General features: G+C 45.2%; 1 protein-coding gene across 1 annotated transcript; it reads left to right on the top strand.

Moving 5' to 3' along the window:
• Positions 1 to 858: 858 nt before the first annotated feature.
• Positions 859 to 15389, top strand: SOD2 (superoxide dismutase 2, mitochondrial). The gene is made up of 5 exons (XM_006882767.1): positions 859 to 881; positions 1194 to 1396; positions 7760 to 7876; positions 12083 to 12262; positions 15225 to 15389. Exons 1-5 carry the CDS (start codon positions 859 to 861, stop codon positions 15368 to 15370), a joined length of 669 nt encoding a protein of 222 aa, XP_006882829.1. The 3' UTR covers positions 15371 to 15389.
• The last annotated feature ends 769 nt before the right edge of the window (positions 15390 to 16158 follow it).

Below are 16158 nucleotides of genomic sequence, written 5' to 3'. Positions count from 1 at the left end.
GTAGCTCTGAGTAAACACACGTTATGGTTAAGGCCTAGAGTCAGCAAGGAGTGGGCTTTGGAGTTTGATGGAGATTTTCCATTTACTAGCTGTGTGAGCAGGGCAAGGTGCCCATGTTCAGTGAGGGTATTTTATCAACCAGAGTCTGCACCAGCCCTGGGGTAAATGAGAGAGAATGCAAGTGAATCCTTCAGGACAGTACGGCCACAAGGCAGGTGCGCGGGCAGCGATTTCAGGGATCAAGTCCGTCCGCCTTGGCTCCGGCCTCGGAATTGGCTCCAAGGTCATTTTAGCAGAGCAAGGTCATCGCGGGCAGTGGTGTGGAAAGCACCCAGCGCTGGCCACCGCCTGCACGCTTCCGGGCCTGTTGGAGCCCAGGTTCTGCCTGAGCCTTGGACGGCTGACCCTCTGGTGGCTCGCAAGCGTCCAGAGTTCACTGCCTGGGGCTGCAGACTCACTGCCCAGAGGCCAGCGCAGCGCGGGCCGTACCAGCTCCCACGCGCAGTGCCGCACTGCAGGGCCCAAGGTCCCCCCAAATCCTCAAGGTCCCCCCAAATCCTCAAGGTCCCCCCAAATCCTCAAGGCCTTGTTCTCAAGTCTCCTGGGCCCGGGTTTGGGGGGGTATAGGTGCAAGGGTCCCGCAGAACCCCAAGGGACGGAGCCGGGTATTGAGGGGCGGAGCCTTCCGGGAAGAGTGGCGTGGCCTCCCCGGATAAGGGGCGTGGACTTCCGAACGGGGCGGGCCCTTCCGGAAGGCGGGGCGTCCCGCCGGAAGGGGCGGGGCCTGTGTCCTTCACGGAGGCCGGGTCGCAGGCTTCTCCGGACACCTGCTCTTGGCGAGGCCGGTGTCGCAGCACCATGTTGTGCCGGGCTGCGTGCAGGTGAGCGGCTGCCCCGGCGGGGTGGACGCGGTGGGTCGTGAGGCTGCCAGGGGGGGACGTGGGCATGGACCCCAAGGGCGCAGAGGGCAGGGCGGCGGGGCCACGGTGCCGCGGACCCCCGTGTCCTTCTCCTCCGCGGCCCCGTCTCCGCGGGCGCATTCAGCATACTCAGTGTTGATTTAATACCATGCAAATATAGCGTATTGCTTCCAAAACCGAGGTCGGTGCGAAGGAGCGCGTGCACGTTCGTGCATGGCGCACGCGCCCCGCCCGGGTTCTCGGGGGACTCACCTGTGCTCCCCATCTTTGCAGCACGAGCCGGAAGCTGACCCCCGCTCTGGAAGCTCTGGGGTGCAGGCAGAAGCACAGCCTGCCGGACTTGCCCTATGACTATGGCGCCCTGGAGCCCCACATCAACGCCCAGATCATGCAGCTGCATCACAGCAAACACCATGCCACTTACGTCAACAACCTGAACGCCACCGAGGAGAAGTATCAAGAGGCGCTGGCCAAGGGTAGGGGGGCCTGCGGGACGACCCACAAACGATGTCAGGGCCGGCCGGGCCGTTCCACCTCCTGGTAACCCTCACTGTCCAGTGAGCGAAACACTGCCCACTTCTGATGGCACAGGGACATTGAGAGGTGTCCCAGACCGGAATGCAGCCTTACGGAGGGGTGTCTGTGTGTGTGTGTGTGTGTGTGTATGGACACACATACATACACACTTATTATAGAGGGTTAGTGGCTTGGAGGGTTTACATGAACTTCTTATATTGCTTTAGAAAACTTAGAATCCTGTAAATAAATTCAAGTTCATAAATTTTATCATTATGGTTCCAAGGGAGCCTCTGAATTTCATTCGGTAAGAAGCTGCACTGCAATCCTGAAAGCACACAGTTCAAATCCACCATCTGCTCCGCGGGAGAAGGATGGGCAGTCACCTCCTGTGTGATTAACTGCCTCCGAGAACCTGCTGGAGGGTCAGCCGTGGGTTGGTTCTGTCTTCACAGCACACAATAGCAGCATATCCTGGAGCAGATGAGATGTCACTGTTGCTGTTAGGTGCTATCACACTGATTATGACTTTTTTTTTTACCAAGATTTAATGTACATTTATTCTTAACACGTGGAACATATACACTGATTATGACTTATAGTAACTCTGCACCGTCAGATCTGAGCCACGTCCTATTCTGTACTGTTCTCATGATCTTTCATACACTTGAACCTATGGTTCCAGTCTCTGCCAATCCGTCTTCTTGAGGGTCTTTCTCTAGTGTGGGTTAATTGTAGAGCATTTTAAGAAAGCTGTGACAGGTAACAAAAATGCATGTGCCCCAGGAGGGGCAATGGTTTGTGCTTAATCATGAACCTGAAAGTTGGTCGTTCAAGCCACCTAGTGATGCCGCAGAGGAACAGTCTGGCAGTCTGCTTCTGAAGACGGTGCAGCAGGAGCAGGTGAATTCTTGGAGCTGCCTTGGGTTGGAATCTGTGTGCTCTGGCAGTGGGAGTGCGTGTGTGCCTGTATTTGTGTGTGTATGTGTGCTTTAGCACTTAAAATTAGTTCCTCTTATGTAATATGCTCCTGAGGAATGTTTGGTCTCTGGGGTTTCCTTTGCAAGGTGGCTGAGTGTGTCTTTCCGCTTGTGGTCCAGCCTTGGAGGACACATGCACCCTGGGGTGCCAGCCCACCACTCATGGCCTCCTGAGTTGGCTTCTGCACCAACACATCTGATGGCAGTGGGAGCGGGTTTCTGTTGTCAGTATCCAGAGTTCGTCATTCTGAAGCTCACTTCTTGAACAGTAGGTGGGATGAGGTTGACAGCCTCACTGTTATCCGAGTTCTGTCCAGCCAGTGAACCAGCCCCTGTAAGCAGTGTGGACACTGACAGCGGACGTGAAGGGGAGAGTCTTCTGAATGCTTGTCTTGTGACAGGAACTGTTGCCAGTGGTCTTGTTTTGGGGACTGGTGGGATAGGAATCCAGACTCAGGCGGGGAGGGTCCGAAGCACGCATCTTGTTAATAGATAGCGTGCTCCTTTTACCCTGGAGACCCCTGGAGGCTTCCTGTCTTCCCTTGTGTGGGAGGCAAGGAGGCAGATGGCAGCACGCTGATGGTCATTGTCCAGCGGTGGAACTGTTTCAGCCCTTTAGACTGAACATGCTTCTGGAATTATCCAGGGGTCAGATATGGAAAATAGCACTTTATGGAAACTGAAATACTCTTACATCTATTTTCTAATATTTAGAACTTAATTAAAATGTGGGACAGAGGGTTGTGTGTTTTTTTTTTTAACTTAATGGTTTGTTTTTTTTTAAATTTTTTAAAAATTATTTTTGTGTGTGTACCATCACATCAGATCTGACTGGTACGGAGAAGATTGCCCCTCCTTCTCCGGCAGAGCATCTGGTGGATTTGAACCACATACCTTCTTGGATTACATTGTAGCTTCTTAAAAAAAAAAAACAAACCAAAAACCAAAGCAAAACATTGTAGCTTCTTGCCACTAGGCCACCAGAGGTCCCTTGGTGTTTTTTTTTTTAAAGTATTCATTTGGCAAAACTCGAGAAATTTTTGGTTTTGGGAATCCTATGATTAATGTTTCCGTAGAAAACTCAAATATGTGGTGTATGTAGAGATTGTATATGGAGATTTTATATACACTCTCATGGCTTTAGTGGTTTAATTGATGGCTGTTAACTGAAAGATTAGGGGTGTGGACTCACCAGCTGTTCCTCCAGAGGAAGATGAGGCGGTCAGCTCTCATAAAGATTCACCCTCTGAGAATCCTGTTGGGGAGGTTCTGCCCCGGAGGCTCCCTGAGTGTGAATCGACTTGGTCCAGGGCCGTGGAGTCTGCTGTGACTCCTAGTGACCCCGTGTGAAGGAGACCCTGACCCCGCACCACCCTCAAAGGCTCTCTTCTGCTTATGCCCGTCGTGGCTGTCACTGTTGTCAGGTCTTTGTCATGGAAGATCTTCCTCTTTTTTTGCTGCCACATTACTTACCCAAACTCTGAGTCGTCCAGGGATTGGTCTTTCCCGACAGCATGTCTAGAATATGTGAGTTGAGATCTCTCCATCCTTCCCAGATTTGTTTTGTTTTTGGATCCGTCTATATATATTTGCCAGTATCACACTTCAAAGGCATCAGTTCTTTTATGATCTTCCTTGTTTACCTCCCAACTTGAGAATAGATATCAGGTCAGTTGTACCTCAGTCTTTAAAGTGACATCCTTGCTCTTTAACACTTTAAGGAGGCTTCTTGGCAGCAGTCTTCAGTCTGTTAATCAGTGTCTTGAATGAGAAAAATAATTGACAATGTTTCTAGAATGTATGGATAGCCTAATAAGCAATGTAATTAAAAAAAGTTCTTTGGTATGTTCTTGTTGAATTTCAGACTTAAGAAATTTGAGTGGTTTTTAGGGATCTTACTGACCAGTGGCATCTAGTGGAAAAGTGTAGTATTTCAACCCAAAAAGGAAGTTGCCACATTTTGGAAGCTGTGCTGCTTGTAATTAGGGCAACCTTGACGTGAGAAAAGTTGTATGATTTAGGAAGTGACGGATTGTGAAGGATGTGGTGATGGTCAGGAGGCCAGGGGAATGTCCCAGTTGTGAAAGTATTTCCTGCATGGCCACGTCTGACGTCCATGAACTTTGCCATTATTTTAAGAACAGTTTGACTTCAGCTCTTTTTTTACATAATCAAGGTTTTACTTATTTGATGAAAGCTACTGGAAAAAAGGGCTTTTCATTATTTTATTAGGTACTGCCTGTCAACCGGTAAGTACCTACAGAGTTGGAAAAAAAAACAAAACCCACAAAACCCTGTTAAAATTACTTAAATGTAAACTATTTTGGCTTGAGAGTTTAGGAAAGAGGGGAATTAATAAAAGAATATCTGTAACCTCATCATATGACTAACATGCCTTTTCCAGAAACTTGCTTAGCTTCTAATTTTACTGGGTTTTATTTTTCCTGGAAAAGAGATGTAGACATGAAAACAAAGATGTTGTTGAACTTCATAAAAGTGGTCTTAAAAAAATAGGAGTTAATTCCTTGAAAAGGACATCATGCTTGGAAAGCTGGAGGGATGTCAAAGAGGAAGATCTTCAAACAGGTGTACTGACACAGTGACTGCAGCAATTGGCATGAGTGTGTCAGAAGATGTGAGAATGGCAGAGGATAGGACAAGGTTCAGATCTATTGTTCATAGGGTCACCATGGGTGACTCGATGGCACCTAACAACAATAACAGGAGACCATACATAGGTCAGGAAAGAGATATAGGCAAGTATAATGCTCCTTAATTCCCGTAAAGAAAAGTGATTATGCAAAAATAATGAAACTCCCTCAGAATGAGTTTGTGCCTCAAAGCACACTGTCCTAACTGTACTGACTCCTACAGTCAAAAGGGCTTTATCGTAAGAGTTCAGTTTGGGTGTCGAGAGAGATGACTAATTCCATTTTGAAGGGATTCCCAAAGGACAGTCAGGTTGTGATGCTTCCCAAAAGGAGTTAAAAATACAATTTTCAGCAATTCTGCATTGTCTCCAGAGTGCCAATGTCTTGCCTTTCCTAGGTCTGTGTTTATGTATAAACTAATTTTGCAACATGAACAGGAGCTTAATTCAGCCAAAACCCCTTTTCTAAATTGTATCTTGATAAAGTGTGTTGGCAGAAAGTGGAACAATCAATTGCCATCGTCATCTAGCCGAAGCCTATGCCATTTTACTTCTAATAGTAGAGTGTCAGTGGTGCTTTGCATTGATAGTTGTATTTTATGTTACTGTATTTCCAAGTGACCCAATATCTCATTTGATGATACAGCACATTTTTATAATTGAGCCCATTGCACGTTTATTTTGTTTGGTAATTATTAGAACTCAAATCAAATAGTGATCACATGGTTCCATTGTTTTAACTTGTGTGTAGAAGTGTCAGAAATGAACTTTTGGTTAATATTTTAGCAGGCAAAAAAAGGACCAAGTTAAGGGAGCTCTGGTGGCCTAGTGGCAAGACACTGCACTGCAATCCCAGAGGTACACGGTTCAAATCCACCAGATGCTCTGCTGGAGAAGGAGGGGGCAATCTCCTCCTGGAGCAGTCAGATCGGATTTGATGGTACATGTAAAAATAATACAATAAAAATTTAAAAAAGTGCCAAGTTAATGTGTTTATAATGAATACATATTCTCTTAAAATATAGGAGTTAATATCCCCAAATTTCTATTAAAAATTTGAAATGATTTTATAAACTTTGAAGATGTTTAAGTTACTGAATTATTCCTTACTATTTCTCAATTAGAGAAGTTTAGTTACTTTTGGTTTATCTGAGGAGCCCTAGGCTGAAAGGTTGGTAGTATGAATTTACCAGTTGCTTCACAGGAGAAAGATTTGGTGTTTCATCCTGTAAAGATTTACAGCTTTGGGAAGCTGGTGAGGGTTGCTGTGAGTTGAAACTGATTTAAGGCATATTTGGGTAGGGTTTATTGGTTTTATTAGGAGCTCTAGGGGTATAGTGCATAATTTATGTGGCTGCTGACTGAAAGGTTGATGGTTCAAATCCACCAGACACTCTGTGGGACGAACATTGGCAGTAGACACTTACAGCCTTGGAGACCGATGAGGAATTCCAGAGGGTCAGATGGCATGCACCTTTTAGCTGATTGTAAGAACTTGGGGCTTGCCCTGAGGTGAGGTGAGCAGGTTTTGGAGGGCTTCGAGTAGATTTTGGCGTGATTGGCTTGGGGCTTTAGAAGATCCCTCTGGCAGTTGGGTTGTGAGCAGATGATGGGACAGGTGTGGCCCAGAAGGCCAGTGAGGAGGAGGCCGCACCAGTGCAGGTGGGAGGTGTGGTGCCAGGGGCCAGCGCGGTGGCAGCACAGGCGGGAAAATGTGATTGGATTCTGGCCCTGCTTTAAAGGTCGAGCTGGCTTTGCTGTGGGTTAGATGCAGAGGATGAGCGAAGTCACAAATGACCTCAAGGAATTCAAAATGAGAAGCATTTACTAAACATTTACCAAGGTGGCGAAGGCTACAGGAGTAAAAGGTTGGTAGGGAAGGAAGACATCAGGAGTTCAACTTTGAATGTGGCCGTTTCCTTGTTAATGCATTGAAATATTTCTCACTGAAATTCTTTCGAATGTGAGTGTTAAAAATGTTCTGTAGTCTGTATATTGATCCTGCTCAGAGAAGAAATGGGTCTGTCCTGGAGAGGGTAGAACCAGGGTGCCTCTTAGAGGCAAGGATTGTGACGCTCCAACTGACATACTTTGTCATTTGGGCATATTACCAGGAGGGACCAGTCCTTGGAGAAGGACATCATGCTTGGAAGGGTGGAGGGACAGTGCAGGAGAGGAAAACGCTGAAAGAGATAAATTGGCACATTAACTGGGGGTAGGTGTGTTGGAGACAGTGAAATTGGCTCAAGATAGGGCAGACTTCAGAGCTGTTTTACATAGGGTCACTGTGTCACCGGCGACTCGATGGCACAGAACAAGAACAGCAGTATGTATTGATCCATGCATTTTATCATTCTAGTAACTTTCTATCTTTGTTATTTAAAGACTTCATTTTCTGAAATAATTTCTAAGAAAACCCTGAACTCCACGGAGATCAGAGTGAATTTTCTATGAGCTTTGGAGCCGGCCCAGGTCTTTCCCTAATTGTTCAGGGGCAGATCATTTTAGGAGGGTCTAGCCCTCTTATTTATTTATTTTTTTTAAAGACTCCTGCAGTTGGCTATTTCAAGATCAAAAGAAGTGTCACAGATGAGCAAATCCAGTTAGTAGAAGCTCTAGTATTTTTTTTTTTTAATACTATAATGTAGGATGATTGAAAAAGTAAATGTAAATGTGTGCATTTTACGTTCCAGGTGATGTCACGACTCAGGTGGCTCTGCAGCCTGCACTCAGGTTCAATGGCGGAGGGCATATCAATCACACCATTTTCTGGACCAACTTGAGCCCCAGTGGTGGTGGAGAGCCCAAAGGTCGGTATACGCCAATGTATCTATCCACACTGTGTGTGTGAGAAGACTGAGTGTTGACTTTCTTGTTACCTTAATTCTTTCAGATGTGTCACTAGTGCCATGTGTTTCATAACACAGAGCACAGCAGGGTCCTAACTTTTGAGGGGTCTTAAGGGAGAGTGGATAAGACGTCCAGGAAGCTCTCATCGGGTGTACCCACGTACAAGTACAGTACCCAATGAGGAGTTCCCGGTGGCTTGTTCCATACAGAGTTGCCTTGCTAACCCAAAGGGCACAACCCTCTGGCGGGTTGACTCTACCCATGTCTTCAAGGGAGCAGGATGGGCAACTGGGCAACCTTCCCTCATGGATTACAGTCTCAGAGATCCGGTGGAAGGCTGCCTGTGAGTGGGTTTTGAATCTATGGCAATGAGGTGGTAGTGTTTATATTTCTTTTTTTTAGTTTCTTGACCATGTTTTACATGTACCTATATTAGGGAAGACCAAAGCAAAAAATAGTTTTTTAAAAACACAGTGGTTTTGTAAAATGATAAAATAGATCATCTAAGCTGTAACTTCACAAGTCGGAAGAATCCCTATGAATGACATTGGCGCAAGGCGCATTTCTGTGAGGTCAGACATGTCACCACACCCCTACACTCTTTATCTAAACCTTTTCTACCAGTTCCAGACCCCACCCATCCGTCAGCGCACTCTGCTTCTCTAGCTCAGTTCAGGAATTCATTACAGAGGCCACACAGAAGACACAGACCATTCATCGTTGGTTCTAGGCTTTAGGGCAGTCACAGTTCAGGATCAGGAGTGACGTAGGGTGCAGCTTATTAGCTGTGCCAGTTTAAGTGCCATTATCACCTCCCTCTACCAGTAATTTAGGCCCAAAGGCTTCTTAGTCTGGCTCCAGGAGTCAGCAAACCCAGCTCCCCAGCAAATCCTTGAAGGTGCCCACTCCCCCACAGGCCCCTGCCCGAAGGCGCTTGTCCTGCCTGCTTGTGGTCAGGAGACTCCATCTCTGTCCAAGGTCAGGGCCCTGCTTTTGCCCTGTGTTGCTGCGGTTTGCCTGCTAGCCTTGCCCTGCCGCTGAGTCGTCTGGGTTAAGTGCTCTCAGGTCCAAAGGACGCACTGACCTCCCTGCTCTTCCTTCCACGTGGTAGTGAGATTCCCTTTTCTGTCTCTCTGGTGTCCCAGTTTAGGCCTGGAGCAATGGCAAAACTGCCAATCCTGTGTTAGCATTCTATACATCTTCTTGTGCATTGTCCCACCCGATAAGTGCTGTGTGTCTTACTTTATTAAGTCTTTAGTATTCCCGAGGTGCTCAGAGCCACCTCGCATATGTAAGCCATTTGGTAGACAAGCTGCAGCAAGTAAGTCACTGCTCTGAATGGTTTGGTTTTTATTTTTTTTTTTTTAATTAATTAATTTATTTATTTATTTTAAAAAATTTTTTTAAATTTATTTTTTATTATTTTTGTGTGCATGTACCGTCAAATCAGATCTGACTGGTACAGGAGGAGATTGTCCCTTCTTTCCCAGCCGAGCATCTGGTGGATTCTGTTTGCCTCTGGGATTGTAGTTGCAGCTCCTTGCCACTAGGCCACCAGAGCTCCCCTGTTTTTTTGAATTTATTTTAATGGAAGTTTACAGAGACTTAGGGTTTCCAGCCATTCATTGTTTCACTTTTCTCCCTGCCCATCCCCCCCTTTTTTAAAAGGCAAACTTTTAGGACTGTAGGACCCAGAGTAAGATATTTAACTGTCTTATACTGACATTTTCTTTATCTGTATCCTGTTAACTGTGTACCGTAGAGTTGGAACCGACCCATAGCTGACCCTCCAGCAGGTTTTCAGAGGCAGTTAATTGCACGGGAGGAGATTGCCCCTTTTTCCCGTTACAGATTTAATAGTAGAACTATCATTGAATATATTGAGAATGAAATTTTACATATAAAATACTTACTATAGTTCCTTTTTGTTGTTATTTTCCTAACTGTACTTAGTTGTACTGGAAATTGGGCTTCGCAGGTGTCTTTTAGAAGGGTTAGAGAAATGATGTTATTGGCCCTGCTGCTTTAGTTTATATGCCCAGTCAAGTGTTGTATTCTAGATTGCTATAGAAAAAAACAGTGTAGCTCTTACAGTGTCCATTCAGTTCAGTAAGAGAAGAGAAACTCAATTCTTAATACAATGAGGACAAGTACTGCGTAGTGCCACTGTTGTAAAACTGGACTGACATCGGGGTTGGAGAGAACCTAAGAAAAGAGGAATAAATAATGTATACTGCATTGAAACAGATGAGGGAGAGAACTGTTTGAAAGGAATATATGATTAGGTGTTATTTTCATGACAAGATTTCAGAAAAAGAAATACATAGTAAAGTGGATTTGGAGGTGGGGGGATTGTATAACAGTGAAAAAGTTTTTTCTTTTCAAAGAGAAAAGCTAACTGGGGGAGAGGGGTGGGCAGGGAGGAAAATGTGCAACAATGAATGGGGGAAAATTTATATGGGAAGAGTATGCTGTAAAAAATAGGTAAAAAGAAATAAGAAAAGAAGGTAGTTTAGTAAGAAAAAAAAATGCAACAAAGCCCCAATACAATGAACAAGATAGGTCTAGATATAACAGCTGTAACTTTTTATTCCAAAACTGGGATATAGAGCAGATAAGTTAGATGATAAAAATTTTCTGTTGGGGCTGGAACAAGTGGGAAAAAGAAATCCCAAAACTAAAGGAAACAAGCATTTTTTTCCTGATGAAAATAGCATTGAGTGGAGCAGTCCCTTGCATACTCTGTTAAGCAGGCGTAGTAATGAAAACCGTGAAGCCTTAGGGTGCTGGTGGCAGGGACACAGAGCACGGCTAGATGGGTAGGGGTCGCCGGATTATGTCTTCCATGGTTCTAGTTGTAATGTCTGTTCATACGCGGTGCCTTTGAATTTTTCCCCGGTTGTGGTGAGAGAACATTTACAGAGCTAATTAGTTTTCATTCCTACGTGTTTTGTCTTAGGATATTAATTTTCTTAAGACGGTGTACCTGCACCTTTCCCACTCCCGTGCTCTGATGATTGTTTCCATCGATCCTCTGTCCTGCCCTTCCTGCCTTTTGAGCTTTGAGCCTGGGCAGGTGCTGCCCTTTGCTCTTACGTAGCCGATTGTCCAAGAAGTGAACTCCTCTCTGTGCTCTTACGTTATGGACTTGCCTTTTGCTGAAAGTTGAGCCACAGGACCAAGTCTCGTGGGTTCAGCGGGCTTCCAAGGGCCATATTCTCGGGGGCTGTCCCAGTCTGTTAGAGCAGTAAGCTGGCCGGTTTCATGGTTTTGACTTTTGTCCTTTTTTTTTTTTAGAGTTTTAAGTTTTGACCACTTTCTTGATTTAGATGCACAGTTTTTATGTATTTTAAATACTTAATATTTATTTTTTTTTTAATTTCCATTCATTCATTCACTGTTGCACTTTTCTCCCTGCCTAACCCTTCCCCTACCCCCACCCCAGTACAGTCTTCTCTTTGAAAAGTAAAAGTTCTTTCATTGTTTTAGACTTTTGTCGTACCTTTGCCACCTGTTCTGTCTGGTGTCATTTACAGTGATCCCTTTTAGAGCAGTCGGCATGGTGGTCAAGCAGCACCTAGGCCTAGGCCCTCTCTGGCCTGGGTCATGTTGAGGTGCCTGCAGCCCGTTAGATCCATGCACATTTGTTTCTCTGCCTCTTTGCTTTGCTTTCTCAGCTTTGTTCCATACCAGTAGTTGGATTTTAACTGGCTGCTCTTAAGGTTTAATTATTATTTTTTTTTAGAATTAAAATTGATGTGAGTGAATGTTTATAATGTAGGTTGCTTTTTATTCAACCGCCCAAACACCTTTTGCATTATAACATTAGTTAACAATACTCAGTGTGGTTGCAATTTTTCCTACTTAACAGACTGAGTAGAGACCGTTGTCTTACGTGTAGGATGTAGACCATTGTTTTTGTGGGCTGTGTGATGGCAGTTGACCTTGCTGTCTCCAGAGACTGGTCCTGAGGTCCTACGACCAGAAGCTCGTTCCTTCCTTCAGTGTATTTGGTTATGATTAAGTTGTTAAGTTGTTGACATAACCTTGCGCCCTGTTGGCTGTGTTATGTACATGGATATGTGAACAGCATATATTAATACACATGTAGACATATCACCTGCTGAATCTATTTGGTGCGTTGTGTTTTGTTTTTTTTTTAATAGGAGAGTTGCTGGAAGCCATCAAACGTGACTTTGGATCATTTGAGAAGTTTAAGGAGAAGTTGACAGCCGTGTCTGTGGGTGTTCAGGGTTCAGGCTGGGGCTGGCTCGGTTTCAACAAGGAACGGGGACACTTACAGATCGCTGCATGTGCCAATCAGGACCCACTGCAAGGAACAACAGGTGAGAACCCTCGCCAGACGTCTTGAGGGGGGATGCGTGTTGCAGGGAGCTGAGCTTGTAATGGGAGGAAGGCAGGTAGCGTTTAAACTTGTCATAGCCATGTGTGTGGTGCTCTCAGCGGCCCCGCAAACAACAGATTTGAACCCTGCTGTAGCCTGCACCATTCTAACCAGCCTCTACACCTTGACCCTCGCTGCAGACCATCTTGTTGAGGTTCTTCTCTCTTTCATGGACTCTCCACCTTTCCAATCATGATGTCGCTTTCCAAGGAATAACCCCTCCTAACAAAATGTCCAAAATGTGAGCTGAAGCTTTGTCATCCTTGTCTCCAGGGAGCGCTCAGGCGCTTTCCCTGAGACGTCTGTTTGTTCTTTTGGAAGTCCATCAGATAGTCAATGCACTTCTCCAACGCCACAGCTCAGATGCATCGGTTACTCTTCTGTCATCCCTGTTCATTGTCCAGCTCTCAGATGCATAGCAAGTGATTGAAAAGACCACGGCCTGAACCAGGCGCACCTTGTTATAATACTTTGAGAGGGTTTTAACACGATTTTCAGTGTCTTTTTGCGTAAGCAAACATGTGTTTAAGGTCCTTGATATTTTGTAAACTAGGCTTGTGTAATTTACACCAAAAAAAATTTGAAACATAAAGCCCATTTCATTCTCCAGAGAAATCAGTATCAGCTAACATGATTATGTGCACTGAAGTAAAAACAGATTAAATAAACAGGAAAAGAAATCCAAGCTGAGGCTGGCTTCGGAGCTGTCCCCATCTCTTCACTGAGCACCGCCTTTCGAGCTGGTTTTTGAGGTGAAAATGGGAGTAGGACGAGGACGTCTCAAATTGCAGTTTCTATTTGTATGAAAATATTTTGCTTAGATGCTCCTGGCTGGACTCAACCAAATTCCCCCTCCTTCCTCCCTCTCCTTTTTAAAAAACATTAAGCCAAATGGAATTAAATGCCCTTTAACAAACCCATGAAACCCTTGGTAACCAGAGGAGCCTGTAGCACCCACCTGGCTTCCCAGTGTGCTGCCATCTGGTGGGCAGCTGGATAGTTGCATGACTGAAGAAAAAGGCTTCATGTCACCAACACCAGCGCCGGAGACCCCACTGCTTGCCTCAAAATTCTTTATCTTTCATTTCATTGATGAAGTTGTCCATTACTGAGGACACATCATTTCAACCAAAAATTCACAGCAGAAAAGAATTTGGTCTTGAAATGACGGGAGTGTGGGAGACAGAATCCTAAGCCAGTTAGCAGCTAGCTGGGACTGTGCTCTTTGGTGTGAAGGCTCTAAAGTGATGCCATCGTCAGGCTGCAGAGTGGCAGTTCTTACCCACTTTTCCTGTGTCTACACAGACCTGGAGACTTGCTGCTATGACGCACTTCCCTGGTTGTACTCAGATTTTACCTGAATCTGAATAGTGTTTTTGGGTGAGATGCCTCAGGACTTTCTAACAGCCACAGAAGATTTGTGAGCCTGAAAAGCGTCCTTTGCCACATTGCTTTGAGGAGCACCTGGTGTATTTGAACATCAGGATTGCAATGCAGCTTATAACCACTGGGCCACCAGAGCTCCCTTGTTGATGTTAGTTGCCACCAAGTCTACTAGGGCTCATAGCAATTCCATAGAATAATGGAATGAACCCTGTCCTATCGTGTGCCATGCTCATCTCTCTCACCTTTGCTCCTCTTGTAATAGGACACATCATCTTAGGGTCTTTCCCTCCTGTGCTGGCCCTCCACTTTCCCTAGTGTGATGTCCTTTCCAAGGACTGGACCTTCCTAACAATGTGTCTGAAGTATGTGCGATAAGAGTCTCACCACCCTCTCTAAGCAGCACCCTAGCGCTATGCCCTCCACGACATACTTGTTCTCCTGGCAGTCCGAGGCATAGTTCAGTGTTCTCCAGCACCACAACTCAAAGGCATTGATTCTTCCTCTATAACGTAGGGTTGTTGTTTGGTATCACTGAGTCGGAATAGACCCATAGCCGACCCTTCAGTGGGTTTTCAGAGGCAGTTAATTAAATGGGAGAAGACTGCCGGAGGTGTCGAACTGTGTGCCTTCAGGATTGCAAGTGCAGCTTCTTGCCACTAGGCCACTAGAGCTCATCTTGTAGGGTAAACTTAATTTTTATTTGCATTGGAAAACCAGACAACTCACATGACTTGTTTGATTGCGACATTTATCATGTTGCAGTCATCTGTGTTACTTCATTTCTAAACTGTATATACTTTGCCTTGGTCTTAGTCATTTTCCTTAGTTAACTCACTTATAAATTCTTTATATCCCCTCGGACCATAGTTAATGTCTCTAAATTCTTTGCGTTTCCTCCTGGTAGTTAGGGAGCTCCGGTGGCATAGTCTGTAGGGTTCTAACCCAAAGGAATCGCGTCTGGCATTTCACATCCACTGGCTGCTCCACGGAGAAAGACGGGCAGGCTCTTGCCTGTGATTTATAGGCTCTGAAAACCAGCTGGAAGGTCAGCTGCAACAGTTCTGACTTGACGGTGATAATTTTCACAACCACACTTGGCTTTGGGAAGCAGAGCAGGCTGCTTCTAAACCCTGGTGCGCCTGCAGGCCCATAAAAAGAGATGCTTGGGCGTCTTCCCACACTAATTGAGGCTCCTGAGCCCTGGCAAAAATTGCTCTGATGGCCCTGTTAGTTATTGGTGTGTTTAGAACAGCTATATAATAACATAGTTAACGGGCGTTCCCAAGTTTATCTTAATTATTTTTACTACGCCACATTTTGGTCCCAAGAGTAGTGTAAAGTCTTTCGGGGAATATTTCATTTTATGCATATTTCCCATTTAAATAAGGAACTGAAACATGAATGAGAATGTTGTGATGGTTAATTCTGTGTGTCGGATGTTTAGAATTGGAATTGAGAAGCTGCAGCCTTTAGGTTGAATTGACAGTGTGTTCTCTCTCTCTCTTCTCTGCCCGTAGGTCTAATCCCCCTGCTGGGGATTGATGTGTGGGAGCACGCGTACTACCTTCAGTATAAAAACGTCAGACCCGATTACCTAAAAGCCATCTGGAATGTAATCAACTGGGAGAATGTCGCTGAAAGATACAGGGCTTGCAAAAAATAAAGCATTATCGTTACGTTGAGTAGGTTAAGCCCTTATGACTATTTTTGTAGTGGTGTAAAGTATTGCAATATATTAATAAACTGCTTTACATGGCATTTCTTAAATGTTGTTTATTCAGCTATTTGATGAACAGAATGTGCTGCTCTGAATACTTGATTTTATGATTTTGTCGTGGAACCGTTGTGGGCTTGGTGAGGCCTCGTCTTCCTGTTGGGCATTTTCTGGGGGGTTTTGCCGTTGGCTTTGTGGTCGTTAGGCCATGATGGAATCGCTGCTCTCTCCCAGGGGTCCCGTGCACAACAGAACAAAGCCGTGACGGTGCTGGGAAGGTAGATCTGTGGTCGTGAAGACCACTGACCGTCTCTCATCCCTACACATAATGAGACTGTTGGGAAGTCTTTCCCTCATATGCTGTTGCTATTCCAGAAATTGTAGCCTTGCTCCAGCTTAATAGTAAACCCCATGCTGGGGAAATGACTCCATTTTTTACTGAGAATTGCCTTTTCTCCACGTTGTTCTCCGTCTACTGTAATTTCTGGTGGATCTTAACCAAGTGGTCTTACTGCCAGTGGCCACGTTACACAGGGTTAACATGTACCAAAAACCTATAATGTGCTTGATAATTTCAAATAGCTTTAAGACAAGAGAATGGCTGTGTTTTTCAATTTTTCATATACAAAAATACTTGTCCTCAGGCGTAGAAATCCACATGTTGTATAAAACTGCCCAAAGTGGACACGTTCGGCCGCGCCTGTGAACAGGTCCCTCGGGAGGCGCTGCTCCTAAGC

The sequence above is a fragment of the Elephantulus edwardii genome, unplaced genomic scaffold (genome assembly GCF_000299155.1).
Source record: "Elephantulus edwardii isolate Elephantulus edwardi_28Jun2011 unplaced genomic scaffold, EleEdw1.0 scaffold00024, whole genome shotgun sequence".
NCBI lineage: Eukaryota > Metazoa > Chordata > Mammalia > Macroscelidea > Macroscelididae > Elephantulus > Elephantulus edwardii.
This window is presented reverse-complemented; position numbering and strand designations above follow the sequence as displayed.

Coding starts and splice junctions, on each gene's coding strand:
- SOD2 (XM_006882767.1), top strand. CDS start 859: ATGTTGTGCCGGGCTGCGTGCAG. Junction 882..1,193: donor TTGTGCCGGGCTGCGTGCAG/GTGAGCGGCTGC, acceptor CCATCTTTGCAG/CACGAGCCGGAAGCTGACCC. Junction 1,397..7,759: donor TCAAGAGGCGCTGGCCAAGG/GTAGGGGGGCCT, acceptor TTTACGTTCCAG/GTGATGTCACGACTCAGGTG.